The following is a 17,511-nucleotide window of genomic DNA, read 5'->3' as shown; positions in this document are numbered from 1 at the left end:
AAAACTTACACCAATTCCCCTTAAATCTGAATTGCTTAGCTGCATCCAGCTACCATTCGACAATAGGAAGTGCATTTGGATTCTCTTCACTTAGAACTTGAATATTTCAGAATAGTTGTAGAGAGCTGGCATGGACCCAGTAGGCAAGAAAGTTAAAGCAAACTGCAGTTTCTGCTTGAATATCTACACATACACCCTGAATTCCTTTAGAAAAACAACAGTTCAGGCCTTTTTTTTTTTTTTACTCTAAGGGAAGGGTGGGGGAAGTTGAAAAGATTAAATCACAAGTCAGTACCGCCAGCAGAAAAGGGCAGCAAGGACATAAATTCCCAGCTCCACTCCCTCTCCCCAGGCTAACAGTAGTATCTGGCTCCTCTTTGCAATCAACTGCATTTCTACAATCATTAAAAACTGTAAAACTGCACTCCAAGACATATAGAATGTTAAAGCTAGAGTGGATTTTAGAGATCCTTTAGGCCAACCTTTCATTTTATAGGGGCTAAAATAAGACTTGGAGAAAGGAAATGACTTAAGGTCACCAGGAATTAGTGGCAGATTCAAGATGAGAATAGCATAGGGCACTGGCCTTGGAGTCAGAAAGTCCTTAGTTCAAATCCTGCCTCAGAAACTAACTGGCTGTGTAATTGTGTGTCAGTTAACCTTTCGGTGTTTCAGTTTGGAGGCATTGGACTCAGTGACCTTTGAGGTCCCTTATAACTCTAAATCTATGATTTTGATTTCCAGGTTTTTCAGGTTATGTTATACACATATACGTGTATGTGTACTTCACATGTGTACACATGTTCATATATGTTGTTGTTAAGGGCTAAAATTCTAGCTAAACTGTCTAAAATATCTAATGAGTGGTCGCCAATAAATTATAAGCTTTAGCAAGAGTTAGACTTTTAAGCATTTATTAAGGAGAATAAGAATTTGGTAAAGAGAGAGAAAAAGGTCTAGATTTCTATCTATTAAAGGGAGAGCACATTTCTAGCTCCCTTCTCCACCAGAGTCCAGAGGAAAAGAGAGCGCGAGACTGAGCGCCAGTCTCTTCCTTCCTCCTCCCACTAGCCTGCGTCACTTCCTGACTCCTGGTCTTGCCCTCAAAGACCTTTGCTTCATGGGCAGAACTCTTCTACAGTAAGTATCCAGCAGGTGGCGTTATTCCAATCGTTACATTGTGTACATACAGAGAACTACAAAATTTACTGAGAACTGATTCCCCACCCAGTCCCCTTTCCCAGACAAATGAATTGCCTGGGGCTGACTGTCTTGGTCATTTCCAGACTCTAGATGGACCTTCCCCCAAGTAATTTATCCCCTCCCAATGTTCCCCACCTTATTATGTAAAAAGGGTACACCTGCATTAAGTAGTTTCTATTCAGAGTATGTAACGCCTATACTTAACTCAGGAGCAGTTCTATTATTTCTTTTGTCAAAGGTTCATTTACATTAAGTAGCTATATGTCACTCTGGAGAAATCTTTTGGTTCCCTTTTTGTTCTGTTACCCCATAAAAACCCTGTCTTCTGTTCCCATCTTTGGGTATTCCTAGCTTCCCAGCTTTGCAATACCATGAGCTATATCCTCTGCCCCAATTAAAGACCTTATTTCTCCTATATTGATTGTTTCCTTAATTTCCAGGTTAACAATACAAATACATATAAAATCACTCTCTTGTGTCTACCTTTTCATGACCTACTGTACCATAAGACATCTATACAATCTTTGGGGTTTTCTTGGCAAAGATACCAAAGTGCTTTACAGATTTCCTTCTCCAATGGATTAGGGCAGAGGTTAAGTTAAACTCAAGAGGCAGCTAGGTCATTCAGTGGATAGAGTGCAGGGCCCAAGTCGGGACCTGAGTTCAAATCCAGCCTTAGATACTTATTAGCTCTGTGACTGGGCTGAAATGACTGAACAACAACACAGATACATATGTATGTATGTATACAAACATATGTATATACATATGTTACAGGGCTAGCATACCCCAGAAATTCTCAGGTACATCAAAGAAACTTCTTGAGAAACTAAACCAAAAGACAGACATACCTAACCAGTCTCCCCCATCCCTCAGGGAGATGGGATTGGGTGTGGCAGGAGGAGCAGAGAGATGGCTTGAGAGATCCAGAGCAGACCCTCACCCAACTTCCCCTAGCCACCACCAGTGGGGGATGGTCCTCCCCCAATAGAGGAACTTTCCACAGTCAGATGATCACCTCATCGAACCACCATGGACCTCTATAAAAGTACCTGCCTGTCTCCTGCTCGAGGAGATGGATATCTCAGAGCCACACCTCTGTGCTGTCTTCTCCCCATGAGAAGAAGTCCAAGGATTTCTCTCTGGGTTTCCTTTCCCTAGCCCCTAAATAAACTATTATCTTATTCTATTGGATTTGTGTGCAAGAGGGTATAATTCTTTAAAGAGGAATTCCTAAGGACCCCACACCCCCACCTCTTTCCCCATAACATACATATATGTATATATACACATTCTACATATATATGTATATAGCATCTATGCTTCTGACTCATGTTTTTCAGGTGATATAAAGATATAGACATGTATGTGTGTATTAGGTCCAATTTATGACAGAATAGAGATGTGCTTTTTGATGTGTCTATACATACTCAAGGACATTAGGAATTGTGTATAATTGATTTTGTTTAGCATAGTTACACATAGTTTTGAGATTCAGTTAGAAATACATGTGCATATAATATGTGTGTACACAGATAAAAACATATACACTCACATATATGAATAAATATATAAATATAAATTGGACATGATTCTAGTGTGATGCTCTAATAATGACTAAACTTTTATTTTAATCTGTTTTTATTTGCATTGTTAGAATTCAGAAACGTATTGAAGGCTGCTTTGAATTGTCCAGGATCTCTTTAAAGAAGTTGGTACAGGGAAGTTGAACTGATGTCTTCTTCTTTCCCAGTCTTTTTATAGTAAGTGATGGCATTCAAAATCATCTCACTGATTTTTCCCCCTTCTAAAAATAGCATTTGCAGCATCTTAAAATCTGAAAACAACATTGAGAACTTTAGTTGTACTTTAAGAGTAGGAATCTCTGGAATGTAGTCTTCTCAATTATCTTTTCTTTGGGAGAAAGGGGGCATCTCTTCCACTGTTCCCATTCCCTCACTCTTCTATATCAAGGGAAAGAAATTGCAAAGGCAGAAATACTCCCTTGGCAATCTTTGTAAAAGTAAGGGGTGTTCACAGGCAGATTGTGAAAACAGCTTTGGGGCTTTCTTATCAGCTTACATAGCCAACTTATAGACTCAGAGACACTCAGAGATAGAAGGGGTATCATCTAATCTGTAAAATACTGGACCAACAATCATCCAGCCTCAACTTTGAAAATGTCCAGAAACAGGAACCCACATCTCCCAAGGCAGCCCATTCTACTCTTGCACAGCTAAAATTATCAGTAAGGTTTTTTTCACCCCTAATATTTCTTCCAAGTGATTTTCACCTATTTCACCTAATTCTTCTCTTTGGATCCAAATAGAATAGATCTAATCCCTTATTTACTGACTTTCTTGCCCTCCCTCCCCCAAACCTTCTCTGATCTAGTAATACAAAGGTGCTTCAAAACAAGTATGACACGGTTGGGAGTCCATCACCATTAGATCAGTCTTTCCCTGGATGGGTCTTTCCATGTCCTTCCTAAGGTGTGACAGCCAGAATTGAGTAATCCAGCTGTGCTCTGATGAGACAGACTCCCTTCTTCCTTCTCGTTCTCCTAGAATCACTGCCCTACTTTGGTTTAAAGACAAAAGGGACAGAGAATTAAGTATTAGTGTTAATTAAGCACCTTGGAATGAGCAGAAGTATGGAATGCCAGGAATTCCAACACTACCACAATGTCCATTTTCCTCCCTCTGAATGGCCCCTAAGAGCTGCTTGCCCGTCTTGATTGTTTACTCTACCCTGATCAGATCACATCAAAAGTACTTTATTTCAGTGGAAGCCTCACAGTTTAGAAATGCTGTTGAAGATGGGCAAAGGGGTGCTTATAGGATCTAGGGATGTCTAACCTGTAGAAGGCAGCTGGGGGGAGAGGAGAGGAGAGGAGTAGGCAACATCTAGGAAGGGAACATGATGACAGTGTTCAGTTATTTGCAGGGAATGTCACCTAAAAGAATGATTAAAGGCTCTCCCTATTTGACCCCAGAGAGCTAAACTAGATGGGAATTACATAGAGAAAAATTTAGATTTGCAGTCAGGAAAAAAAACCCAAAAACCAAAAACCAAAACAAAACTGACCTTCCTAACAAATGTCTTTTCAATTCTGTAAGAGTTCCCAGTAAGGGGCATTGTGGCAGGGTGGGGGGGGGGCCGCGAGGGGCTTTACTATTACAGATTAGCAACTGTTCTGCACTTGTTATAGTCTGAGAGGGTTAATTGGAAGCATTGGGCTGAATTGACAGAGAAATGATCATTCCTCTTTTGTATTAATAACTAATTATTGAATCAGAACCAAGGTTTTTTCCCCTTTTCTACTTCCTCATCCGGAAATCAATCAGTGTGAGAAATCTCTCTCAAAGACTTACCTAGACTAAAGATCTAATCAAAAAGTAAAAGAAATTCTAAGTTGTGAGGGAAAAATTCATCCTCTTCTCAATAATTCTCAGGAACTCAGCAGCAAGGTGACAAAGGCTTTATTTTCTTCTCAAGAGAAGGAGGCACCCTAGTGTGTAGCTAGTGGGTGCCCAGAAAGGGGGCTCGCAGGCCCTGTTTTATACCCTAGTCCCTAACTCGAATGGACCTTCCCCTTTTTCATCACTGGTCAGGGTTACAATCTATGAGCAAAAACTAGCTAATCGGAACGCAGTATTCCCACCCCTCTTCCTTGTATGGGTATAACTCAGGAGTGGACCTTATACTTCCTTATATGGACAGAACTCCGGAGAGGACCTAATTGAGACCAGGGCTCCTTGAACCATGTGACCTTGCTAACCTGAAGGGGAGGAGGGCATCTGAGACCTTTGTCCTACAAACAGGTCAGGGGACTATGACTGACTGTTATATCCACATTGAGAGGAGACAACTACCCATTTCTCACATAAGTTTAGGCCAACTGATAGATTCCTGCTTATTGTGTTTACACAGAAAGGTCGGGGAAAATGTAGATTCTCCCTTTTGTCAGACAGGTAATATGGAAATTGATAAGTCTTCCAGACCAACACATGGGTAATCTAAGTCACTACCCAAAAGACCCTCATTTTAATATAGCCTAACCTCCCATTATAATATTCATTCTCTCTCTTTAAAATAAAAAAAAGCATTTTTATTTAAAGTTTTGAGTTCCAACTTATATCCCTCCTTCCTTCTGTCCCCTCCCTCCTCCCTGAGGCAGCAAGCAATAAAACATAGGTTATACATATGCAATTATATTCATTGTCTCTTAATACTTGTTGACCAATAGAGTTGATTCTCACCCTCAGGTGCACCCCTTTTTCAAAAGACTTTTTAAATATTGAATGTTCTACAGGTTTGGTATTTTGGCTACAGAAGGGACAATAGGCCTGTTTTTCTTGATTGCTTTCTAGATGCAGTCAATAAAACAGATTTTAATTTACCCCGAAATTCTGTCTCTCAGAACTTTTTAAAATGTCACATGAGTTACTTAGGATCACACAGCCAGTATGTGCCAGAGGAAGACTTTCTCAGGTCTACCTGACATCAAAGTGGGCTCTCTACTCAGCAGGCCATACTAACCTCCCTCTCCAAAAATGGAATAGGTTTCCAAGGGCACTTGGAGCTGCCCCTGTCTGGAGATCTTCAAGTAGAATTTGAATAATCACTTAGAAGGCAGCAAGGTGGCTCAATGGATAGAGCACTGGGCCTGGAGTCAGCAAAACCTGAGTTCAAATCCAGTCTCACTTACTGACTATGTGATACAGGGCAGATCACTTATCCTTAATCTACTGGAGAAGGAAATTGGAAAAACACTCCAGTATCTTTGCCAAGAAAACTCCATGGACAGTATGGTGCATGAGGTCACAAAGAGTTAGACATGACTGAACAATAACAACAAAATCACTTACCACGTGGGTTTCAGTGGAGATCTTTTCCCCGATATGGATTGGTCTGGATGGCCTCTGACATCTCTAGCATTTATGAAGTTCTATGAATATGGAAGAATAAATCAAGTAATAGGGTAAAGAAACAAGGGAACTATTTTATTCACCAAGGAGTAAAGTTCATTCAACTGTTCTACCCTCAATATAAGAGCAGGAACTAAAACAAAGAAGGAACTGATTGCCCAGAGTTCTTTATTCACTTGTTAGGGTCCTTAAAATAATCTCTAAAGCCAGGGCAAAATTCTCCCTTCCCCCTCAGTAGCACTACTTTATAGGTTTCAAAATAACAAAATTTCTTCAAAGCACCATAGTATAACTCAGATTTTTTTCTGAGCCAGACTGACCTCCTCCATCATTAGGGGAAAAGACAGAGGTTTTCAGGTAAGAGGAAAGAGTACCTACATAAGCAAACTACAGGACCTGACTCTGCTTTTGGGAGGAGCTTGGGCACTAAACATGTTTTCCCAAAGAAAGTAGCAGAAACTTCATCTTGTGATATGTCTATAGTCAGAATGGACAAGACAATAGAGACCATATTGGCCAGCAGATTAGACTAGATCATCACCTTTTCTCTCTGAAACAGAACCTGAATGATTCATTTTTCTATTGAACATCTTGAACCTGAGGGAGATCATTGACATCTCATTTATACATTCTTAAGTCAACAATCACTCTTTCCAGGCTCCCCTTGCACACAGTGGGCAGTTTAATGAATGACTGTTCAAGTGATATGGCTGGTGATTTTTCTAAGTCAGCCACAACATTAAACTCTTCAATCTAAGTGTTTGGCCACCCCAGGTAGAAGGGATGAAGCACTGGATTGAGAACAAGATGACTTCATTTCCCAGAGGTTCACGTACACATCCATGTAGCTGTTTGTCCAGTGCCTGTCGGCCAACTCATTTATCCCTTCTGATATCAGTTCTCTCTTCTATAAGATGCTGATAATACTTGACTTGCTTCTTCCCTAGACTCATGGGATTATATTAGGTGAAAGTGACCATTAGAGAAACTTCTTCAGTTTGCATAAGGAAACTAAGGTCCCAGGTAGTCAAATGACTTACCCTAAGTCATGCAGCAAGGCAGTGTTCCAGAAGTGGGATTAGAACCCAAGTCCCCAGACTTTGCACCTTTACAGAATTCTGCAATATACCCCACTGTCTCCTCACAGAATAATTGTCAGCAGAGTACCTTAAAAACAGGGGGGTGGAGGAGGGGAAGTATATAAAAAAGCTATTATATAAAGCAGCAAGATATGTTAAGAGTTCTTAGTACCAAGGCAACCTGGATTCAAGTCCTTCCTATGACATACTGACTTTTTGACTCCTGATACTTCATTTAACTCATCAGTGTCCTAGGAATCTCTCCAAGGCTACAAGTTACAGAGGTATTGCTGACTAAGGAATTCACTGTACCAGTAAAGTCACAGGTCCCATTCAATATATAGAGATAAAAAGAGATGTTTGTGTGTACACGTGCAAGCATGCCTGTGTTTATTCATCTGCCTAGAAGCCTTATTGGTCCCTTGGCTTTTTTCTAGGCACTCTCTTAATCCATCCTACCCATAGCTACTAGCTTCTTTTAAAAATCAATATTAATCACATTATTTCCTTCCTCAAGAACATATTCTCACTCCTTGTTATTTATCTATAGGGTCAAGTCAAAATTCCTTCTTTGTTTTGCTCAAGCTGGTCTTTCTGACCTCAAATCTAGTCTAAGTCCTGAATTCACAGATAAGGAAATTGAATCTCAGGGAAGAAAAGTCACTTACCCAGTTACACAGAAAGCTACTAGATGATTCAGGACTCAATCCAGGTCTAATTCCTAGCCAGAGGAAGGGGAGGGGGAGAGTAGGAGGGGGAAAGAGAAAATGGAAAGAAAGAAGGAGGGGGAAATAGAGGAGGGGGGAGGGAAGAGAGGGGAAGAGGAAAAGGAGGATCAGTAAAGAATCTTCAATTAAACCCCAGTTCTTTCCAATATGCCCTGTTTAAAGCTCTCTGAACATATTTTCTTCATGTTTCTAATCATTTAAATTCCCTCAAACATTCCTATTTTTTACTTCCTTATAGTCCCTCACACAACACTGTCCTTTGGGCATTTTCACTGGCAGTCCCAAATGTCTGGAACTCCTTCCTCATCACCTTCTGGCTTCCATAGATAGCCTCCTTCAGCTAGAAATAAAATCGTAACTTCTACAAGAAGCCTTTCCAGATCCCTTTTAATTCGAGCACTTGCTCTCTGTTGATCTCCAAATTTATCCTGGATATATCTTGCTTGTACACAGATATTTGTATGCTGTCTCCCCCCCCCCCCCCCCCCCCCCCCCCCCCGTTAGACTGTGAGCTCCTTGAGAGGACAGCTGTTTTGTTTTCTCATGTTTTCCTCTTTCTGTATCCCAGGTGCTTAGCACAGTACCTTGGCACATAGTAGGTGCTTGACCCAAGCAAGGTTGACTCAAATACAAGAGGACTAAATGTTCTTTCCTTCTCCTGAACTGTCTTTTTCAATGATGGTGCAAAATTAAACTATTAACTTTTTATTGGTGCTGCCCCTTCCATCTTCAACACTGAATTCTTCTCCTGGTCACAATTCTCACCAGAAAACCTCACCCCAAGACTCAGTAAGGAGAACCAGGCTCTTTGAACCATCAAGCAAGCAGCAGGCTCACTGAACAGTTGTAAAGGCTTTAGGAACACTCCTGGTGTTTGTCACTGGGCTCCCACCCCTCATTCACAGACTGCACATCTGTTCCTTTATCAATTGCTGGCACATAAACCCCAAGTGGTGCCAACAAATGCCATGTGATCTTGTTCACTGATTTTCTGTCTGTAATTAAATTATGTGTAGCTCTCTGTTGTTCTCTGCCTGAAATCATTAGACCTATCTCCTCCACTCCCCCCTCCCCAATCCTGTCCCTACCCCATCCGTATCATAAGGGTGACGCTCTAGTTACTGAATTCTATATGAAAACCCTCCATCACCCCAGTCAAGGTTTTAAATAAACTAGTCTAGGTCCCACCAAATTTCAAAGTATTGATTCCAAACAACCAGTGTCTTGACAATTTATGACACTGGAAAGAAAGTTTTCTGTGAAAACTAAAGACCTAAAGGAATAAGGATTTAAGCAATTGAATGTGCAGTATAAATTTTATATCACTGAACAAATATACAAAGAGGGGAGAGGGGAAGAGAGAGACAGAGACAAATCAATCAATTCAACTTCCTCATCCAGATTGGACAAACCAAAGCCAAGATACACTAGAAGAATGCAACTTGAAGTCACCTTATCAATAAGTTTATTATTGACCCATACAGATCCTTTAAAAAGGACCTGACAACTTAAAAAATAAATTACAGCAAAGAAAGTGTTGAAAAAAATCAAATCTTTATTTTGACTATGCCCTGCCCTTCATTTTGAAGGAAATGATACAATCTGAAATCTGAACTTCCTTCTCAAGAAGTGGTATAAGAACAATGACAGAAAACACAGCCTTCAGTGAAAACAAAAAATTCATGTAATTCATGGAAAAAAATTATATGGTGCTTATCCTATTAGTGTATGAAATTCTCTGAAGGGTTACAGTATTAAATAAAAAACTTCAAGTAGATTTAGTGAAACATTTGTTCACTGTAATGGAAAGTCATATAAACCACTCAAGTTTGAAATTACCCTGATTTTTTTAAAAATTTAAACAAACAAAAAAGGTGTGGCTTTCAAAACCCAGATCCATTCATCAGTAACAATAATCACACTGGAAGTTAACTCCAATTTGTAAAAAGTGGCTGGTTAGACAAACACACAACAATGACAGTCCTGAACACAGTGAATTCCTTTAAAAAAAGTTAGAAAACAAGCAGTTAAACATGTACTTAGTTCTCCATATCTCATTTGTTGTATAAAAGTAAAGTTCTGCTTTCAAAAATATCTGTTCCCCCCCCCCCACCCCAGGGCTGCTATAAGAGCTGGTGCTGAAAATAGCCAAAAGCACCCAATGGGCAAAAATTCAACCACACAAATAAATGTCTTTCGTAAAGACTAGAAAACTTGCACTTTTAGGTTCAGAATAAAGTATACTCCTCAGGTTGTCTCTTTGCTACCTGAGTACCAAAAAGTTAATTTGTTAAATGTGGGTGATACTACCAGGAGAAAAAAAAAAGTTCTCTTAGCTACAAAAGAGTCATAAAGCTGATGTCTGGGGCTCCTGCAAAGCTCATTCTTACATGAGCTGTCTCAATAAAATATTTTCTCAGGTAAGAAAAATATAAATTTGACTTTGACTTCATATTCCAGTAGGGCATCCATCCTCCCCCTCTCCCAATGCAAGCTTCCGTAGAACCCATAGAATCAAACCCATTTTTCCTTCAAAGAGCATCCACAATTCACAGTACAAAATATTTCTAAAGGGCCTTTTAATCCCTCATAAGGAACAAAAAAATATGCTTATATATTTAGAATTGTAAAGTGCCAGGTGAAGCCATTGCTATGAGGCTTAAATAAAAATTTATTTGTATCCACAACACTGCCACCTGGAGGAAAGTCAATCTGTCAGCTGATTCACTCCTCTCTTGAACCAAGAAAGAAAAAAAAAGGAGGTATGCTACTGCAAAATTATACTGAAGATTCTTAAAAAAGGAAAGGGAAAAAAACATATTGGAATTTTGCCTCTACATATTGTAGCTAATGCAATACCAAGTATTCCTTTTATGAATGCTTATGTTAAGCTGGGAAAGGCTTCTATGTTAGGTCTTTTTCCTCTGTTGGAATAACCAATGAGCTCAATTTCCCTCTCAATCAACCTCTGATTCTCCAGAAAGCCACTCATAACATACGTTCTGTTGGTGTTCAAATTTTCCTTTTGCAACGAGTTTCTTTCAATGTTTCTTCATTTTAACTCCCAACAGCTGTAGTCAGCTCTGCATGTCACTATTGGCATTACTGAGCTTTCCAGTTAAGGGTGGGGGAAGGCCATCAGCAAAAGTTGACAGAAAATATGTCCTCCTGCCTCTTGCCCATTGGTCACTGTTCATTAGCCACTTCCCTCCGGAGTGTGGACAAAAGGAAGGAGACGAAACTCAAATCTGTCAATTCTGCTGCTTGTTAACAGGCCTAGAGAGGCAGCTGAGACTATTGGCTAAAATTAGGTCTCTGGCTCTTTTTGTAATTTTGTTTATCCATGCTTAGCTTGTCCCACCTCACCATGTGCAAGATTGATTCTGGGCAGAGGAAGCTGTGAAAGAAAGGAGAGGGAGGGAGAGGGAAGTAATTGACTCAGGACTTAGACTCTGTCTTCTCAACTGAAGCTCCCAATGTAATAATGCTGAATTTTATATTTATTTCTTCCTAGAAGCTACACATTTGATCTTGACAGGCAAAGGCTAGGGTGGTCAGTTACAAAGTGACAAAGGGGGATCTCATGTGACTTTAGCTAACTCTTGGTAAATTCGAGAATAAATGCTTAAAATGACCATTTCTGAGCTTCAGGGCCCTCAAAAATCATGTAGTCTAAGTCTGAGGTGCAGAGGTAAAGTGACTTGCCTTAAGGTCACGCTGAATGCAATGGCTTAAGAAGACCACTTATTTTCTTAAGCATCTGTTCAAGGGTCCTGGACATTTAAAACTATAATTTTAACATCAGAACATTCAGTTTAGGAGTACATATAAGCAACTAATAAACATAAAGGTTTAAACTGTGCAAATTCTAAGTCAGGCTGTGACTAAGGTGAATATGGATGCTAAAGGTTCTCTTCCCTGCTTAAGCTATCAAATCTGATGTTACTCCAAATTCAAGAGACTATAGCTTACTGTACCCTTAAATAATTTTATAGTAAGTCAGATGATCCACTATGAGTCCTTGAGCACTATAGATTCACTTTAGACCCTTTCAGTAAAAAAACCAAACTGAACCCAATCCTTTGTGGCAATATTCTCCAGAGCAGCATTAACAATGCCAATACTTCGGAGCCAAGCTAGCTGCATCCTAAAATTAAGTGTACAAATCATTTTGGGACAGAACAGCTTTTCAATTGGCAGTCTGTGAAATGGGGGAAAAAAAAGCTTCATAGTGAACCGAGCAGTAGCTCATTAGCAAATATGAGAAATAACTGTTCAGTCTATTGTCTGTTTGCCACAGATGCTGGGCTAAACCCATAAACAACCCCATTTGCTCCTTATGAGATCAGTAACAGTATTTCTCTATTTAACTACTCACAGAATGGCTTCTATTTATGATTGATTGATTGAGAGAGAGAGAGAGAGAGAGATATTCTGGAAGAACTTGTTTTCTAAGCAGTGAGAAGACCACTGTGAGCTAGGGAGAAGGATATTCAACACTGGTTTAATTATATTAAGTGTTGATTTCAAAACAAAAGCATTTTACTATGGAAATAAAGCTCAAGTCAAGTAGATTTTCACTAGCATAGTGCATAGGAAGTAGCTGGGGAAGAGAAGTCGTTCAAAGAGCCAACAATAAAAATTCGTCATGAAAAAATAAGGGGGTAGTGGTACAGACGAACATCACTAGATCTAAAGGGGGGTGGAAAAGCAATCCTGACTGAAGAGTTAGCAATGCTGCTTTGGTAGTCGATACTGAGAAGAGTATAGCACCCAGGTCTCCCTCTCATCCCCTCTGTTCAGCAGAGGAACAGAGCTGAGCAAGTTTAATTAGATCAGTGACACAAAGGACCATTCCCTCAGCCTCCTGGTTTCTTTTTGTAACAAATAGCTCAGCTCTAGGCGTACAGCAGCACCCGGAGAAACAAAGCCCAACCTTAATTGAATCCTTCCACAAGCCTGCCCCTGACTATGATTTACTTGTAACCTGGGAGGAAGGAGGAGCCGGGGAGAGAACAGGAAGAAGGACATCTCCTAAGAGCCCAGCTCCCAGTATCCAACTACTTGTGGTAACGGCTCACTGAAAGGGGGAGGGGGAAAAGAACTGGAGAGAGGCGGGGATAGTCTTTGTCCCTTTTCCCGCAGCTTACACAAGCATTGGTTACACTTATTATAGAACAAATAGGTGTGGGTCTGCAGTTCCCAGATCTTCCCATTGATTACCCACCCGGCCTGGCTCCCCTGGAATCCCACGAAATGAATTCCAGTATTTTCCCCAATCCACATACAGCTCTAGGGGGGAATTGGGGTGAGGGGGGCTAAGAAATTTGCAGCTCTTCGTGCCAGCCTCCGCGGGGGCCCTAAGCAAACCCAGACTTAACCTTCGTCCTAGGAACGCGAAGGAACGTGCTCAGAGCCAGAAAGGTGAGGGAAGAGAAGAATGCCTCAGGAGTCACAAACCTTAACTTTCTTCCTACTTTATGAGTGCAAGAAGAATGGGTCTACTCCAGGACATCACCATCTAACCCACCTCCTCAACCTTTAAAGAACAAGTCCTGAAGTAGAAGGGAAGGAAGGGAAGAGGGGAAGTGAGGAAGGAAAAAAAATCTCGATTATATTCTTCCTCCCACCCCTCCCTCCAAAATGCACAAAGACTCTTGGCTAGTCCTCAGACTCCTACCGGCTACTTTCTAAGTTTCTGAGCTTTTGCAAGGGCTCACTGCGCCCTACCCTCCTACGAGCATGCTCCCCTTTCCCAAAAGGCTGGAAACCCCAAAATGGGGACCAGAGCGGGAGAAAGGAACGAGGAGAGCGGCAGGCAGCTGTGAACAGCTCAATTTCCCAGCTGCAATCCACATCAGTGTGCCGCCTGCGAATGGTGCTGTGAGGGAGGAGGGGTCGGTGCCAAAGGCGGGAGTTCGGCAGGTTCACTGGTAGTCCGGGCGGGCTCCCCATCCCCTTCCTCCGGGTCCACAGGGTGCAGGTGAGTAGCTAGTTCCTGTAGCACAGCGGCGCGCCCAATCTGATCATTTCGGCGCTTCTCCATGATCAGGTCCTCCAGACTCTGAAACTCCAGAGTGTGGCTGCGCTGGGCGGAGAGCTGGATCTGCAGCCGGTAGGGCTGCTTGCCAATCCGCAGCTCCCCGCCAATCTTGAACTCCCGCTTGCCATAGCGGCACCAGGCGGCGAAGCTTTCCGAGTTGCGCCAGCTCAAATCCCGCTCCTTGGCGCCCACCTGAGCCAACGCGTTGCGCACTACGGTGCTAGGGCTGAGGGGCTTGTAGCGATACAGCTCGTTCACCACCCTGCCCCGACGACCCTGGCTGGCGTCTGTCAGGAAACTGTTGCTCACCTCCAGCCGGTGCAAATGTACCACCTGGAAGTCACCTACGTACACTGCCCAGTGTGGGTATTGAGCCTGGGAAACAAACTCCACCAAGTCTCCCGGCTTGCACTTGTTCAATAGATTCTCCGGGGTGTAAGTGCTGAGGGCAGCCGGCCCGGAAGAGAAGCTCTTCTGATAGATGCACTCGTCTCGGTAGTACACAGAACATTCCACCTCGTAGAGACGGGGATCGTAAGGTTGTTGCGGAGCTGGCAGAGGTGTCTGAAGCTGCTCCTCGGGCAGATCCTGTAAATCCCCTACGTCTTGCCCGGGTCCCTGCTGCTGCTCCATCTCTTCGTCGTCATTAGAAAATATATAGGAAACTCCAATTCGGGGACCATCGTCCCGGTCCAAGCCCGTGGGATCGGCTGTGGGAACTTCCTTGTAACTTAGGTGGGTCAGTTTCTCCACCTGGTTGCCCATCACGCTGAAAATAGACACGCAGGGAAAGTGGGGGTGAGGGGGGCGTGGGGAGAGGAAGAAAATGAAACCATTATTTCGGAGACTGACGTCCCTTTAAAGAGGGCATAGTGCAGGGTAAGGTCTAACTGGTGATGAGTGCGGGTAGGTGAAGTGCAGGGGCAGATAGACTTCCAAAAACATGATTTTTTCCTCCCTGAGGGTGGTATTTGCCGTCATTCTCTAAGGGAGGAAAAAGGGGGGAGCTACAAGTCTAGAGCACAGCTCTTCTCTCCACCTGTAGGGTAGCTAGGAGAACCCGAAACTCCACTTATAAGGTGGCAGCAGCATACTCCCTACTAGTATCCCTGGGGCAACAGCACGTTGCATCAGCACAGGCCCCGGCCGCTGGCGCCCTCTCTACCTGCCACCGAACCAGCACAGGGCGCTGTAAGGGGGGAGGGGGCGATCACGCAAAGAAGGAAAAAAAGTTTTTGTCCACCTCCCGATATCCCTCGACTCTCCCAGCTGAGCCCACTTCCAAAAGCTGGTAAAGCACCATCCCCTTCTATCCTGGGGGCTGGAAAATGGAGAGTAGAGCCCGCCCAGGTGAGCCTTCTGGCTCACCTGCTGAACTTCCTTCTCCTTCCCTCCGCCTGCCCCTCCCCCGCCCACTCGGGTTACCTGCGGAAACTTACCCGGCTTGGGGGAAGGGGGGGGGAGAGGTGAGGGGCCCAAGGGAAGCAGCCCCAGCCACAATCCGAGACTTCTACGGCAAGTTTCCCGGAGTCAGAACCGCAGTCTCTCTCCCGGCGCCGATCGCGGGGATGGGCAAGGGAGAGCAAAGCATGTCTTCACCCCGCGGCTGGCGTAGATCACCTACGGACTTGGGTAGCGGTGGTATCTATTCCTGTCGCTTCCCTTTCCTTCTTCTCTCCTCTTCCTCCTTTCTTCTTGTCTTCTTTCCGCCCTCCGATCCCAGCGGTAGAAGATAAGGGAATGGAAAGAGACCGTCTCGAGGTGCAGGAGAGAGACAGCAGCACCAGCAGCTCCAAGCGGGCTGAGCGAGCAACAAGCACCGAAGCTAGGGAGAGAAGAGATTGTAGATCCGGCTCTGGGCTCCCCCCGGTGAGAGCTCTGCCTCTAGCATTTAAAGAGACAGCGTCTCGGTCGGTCTCCCAAGCTCTAGCCTCTCCCACACTGCGTATAGCTCCCTGGATCCCCTCCCCCGTCCCAGCAAGCCTGAGGCGACTGGGCTCTTCTCGGTATCCACGCCTCCGCCTAGACCCAGGTTTACATTAACTTGGTAAATAATAAACCGTCTGGCTGCCACTCTCTGGCCGGGCACACGTGGGCAGTATCAGTTGTGTAATGCATTCCTTCTCATTCTTGTCTTGGTTCGGGTACCTAGGCGAAAGGGCTAGGCTGTGTCTCGTCCGGCTCCCCTTTTTTTTTTTTCTCTAATCTGTAGCTTTAAGGCGAAGTTGGGAGGCAGCTGCCACCTGCCCGAGTAGAAATGGGAGTTTTGCATTGGGCGCCCTGCCCCCATCTCTTTCAGGACTACATAGACCAGCTCGAGAAGGTGTTTTTATTATTATTATTATTATTATTATTAGTTTGTTAGTTGTAAAATTTGTTGCCTTTCCCCCCCTCCAGGAAGTTTATTTATGTAGATTTCACTTAGGTTTGGTTTAGGTCATTCCAAATAAACTACAATAAGTACTTAATGGGATTATTGCAGATCCAAAGGAAAAAGGTCCTGCAGCCGGCAGCTTGGCGTCTGTTTACCGGACGCAGATCTTAAACTTGGCTTGGGGCTTGGGCTGGGGCTAGGGAGGAAGATAGGGCGGGGGTGACATTGTATGGGAAAGCAGAGAGAGTAAAAAACGGTGCCTGAGGAGCAATTAGTCCTGACCCGGCCCCCACCAGCAGTTCTGAACGTGTTGTGTGTCCCCCTTGTGGTTGGTACAAAGTTAATTTCAGCAGGTGACTTGGTTATAAAGCTTACTATTTTCTGAGAGTCGTCTGTCTTTAGGTGGAGATACCAAAACAACATTGAGATGTCTAGTTGGGCTTTTTTTTTTTTTTGGTCTTAGACGAAATCTACAAATGCCTAATTGTTTTTCAATGAGAAATAAATTAGCAGACGCCCTGATGGGGCTATTTCCTTCCTGTTAACTTAGTGAAAGAAGAAAACAAGGTATTTATTGCCTATTAACCTCCCACTAGTAGACTAGACCAGTTTTTCTTCCCCGATCGTACTTCTTTGTAATTCATATGACCCAACTGGAGAAATCCCAAAGGCTCTCTAGAATGAGTAGGAGGAGAAAGGAGGAAACGAGAAAGTATTATTCCCAGTTTCCAGACAGTGAAAATGAGACCCCAAAGGGTGCATTCCTAATGAGTTAGGGGTATAACTGGGAATACAACGAAAGACTTTACCCTATTTCCACATCCTTGTGAATAAATTATTACAAATTGTGTGCTAATTATCATACCTGGATAGAGGGGCAGACTATAACACTAGTGAGGTCTATCCAGCGGACCCCCCACACACACACACACACAAATCAGTTTATGTAGTATGTAATCTGTAGAATCAGTATTTGAAGACTTGGAGTAGAACCGTATGTGTGTGTGTTTTTTTCTAACACCTCAAGAGGACGTCAGAGTTTTAAAGGTAATTCAAACAAAAAGGGGAACAGAGGCTTCTGTTTACTTTGAGATTAAATTTCTTTGCTTTTGATTACAAATGTAGGCCACAGGATGCCAGGTTTCTATAGAGC

The 17,511-nt window shown here is 43.0% G+C and overlaps 1 protein-coding gene across 4 annotated transcripts; it reads right to left on the bottom strand.

Moving 5' to 3' along the window:
* Positions 1–2,831: 2,831 nt before the first annotated feature.
* On the bottom strand, positions 2,832–16,174 carry LRATD2 (LRAT domain containing 2). Of its 4 annotated transcripts, XR_006352800.1 has the most exons (6): positions 15,424–16,173; positions 7,882–7,934; positions 7,175–7,301; positions 6,075–6,154; positions 3,648–3,783; positions 2,832–3,040 (listed from the first exon to the last, which is right to left on the bottom strand). XR_006352800.1 is itself a non-coding variant. In XM_043964416.1 (2 exons), the coding sequence occupies exon 2, from the start codon at positions 14,747–14,749 to the stop codon at positions 13,799–13,801; it is 951 nt and encodes a 316-aa protein (XP_043820351.1). In that variant the 5' UTR covers positions 14,750–14,753; positions 15,424–16,173; the 3' UTR covers positions 9,390–13,798. The 4 variants fall into 4 exon arrangements, 1 of the variants encoding a protein (XP_043820351.1); XR_006352801.1 differs by lacking the exon at positions 7,175–7,301 and having other exon boundaries at positions 2,832–3,783; XR_006352802.1 differs by lacking the exons at positions 7,175–7,301; positions 7,882–7,934 and having other exon boundaries at positions 2,832–3,783; positions 15,424–16,174.
* Positions 16,175–17,511: the final 1,337 nt, after the last annotated feature.

This window comes from Dromiciops gliroides, chromosome 1 (assembly GCF_019393635.1).
Source record: "Dromiciops gliroides isolate mDroGli1 chromosome 1, mDroGli1.pri, whole genome shotgun sequence".
In the NCBI taxonomy this organism is placed as follows: Eukaryota; Metazoa; Chordata; class Mammalia; order Microbiotheria; family Microbiotheriidae; genus Dromiciops; species Dromiciops gliroides.
Note: the sequence above shows the minus strand (reverse complement) of the source record. Positions and strands in the feature narration are given on the sequence as shown.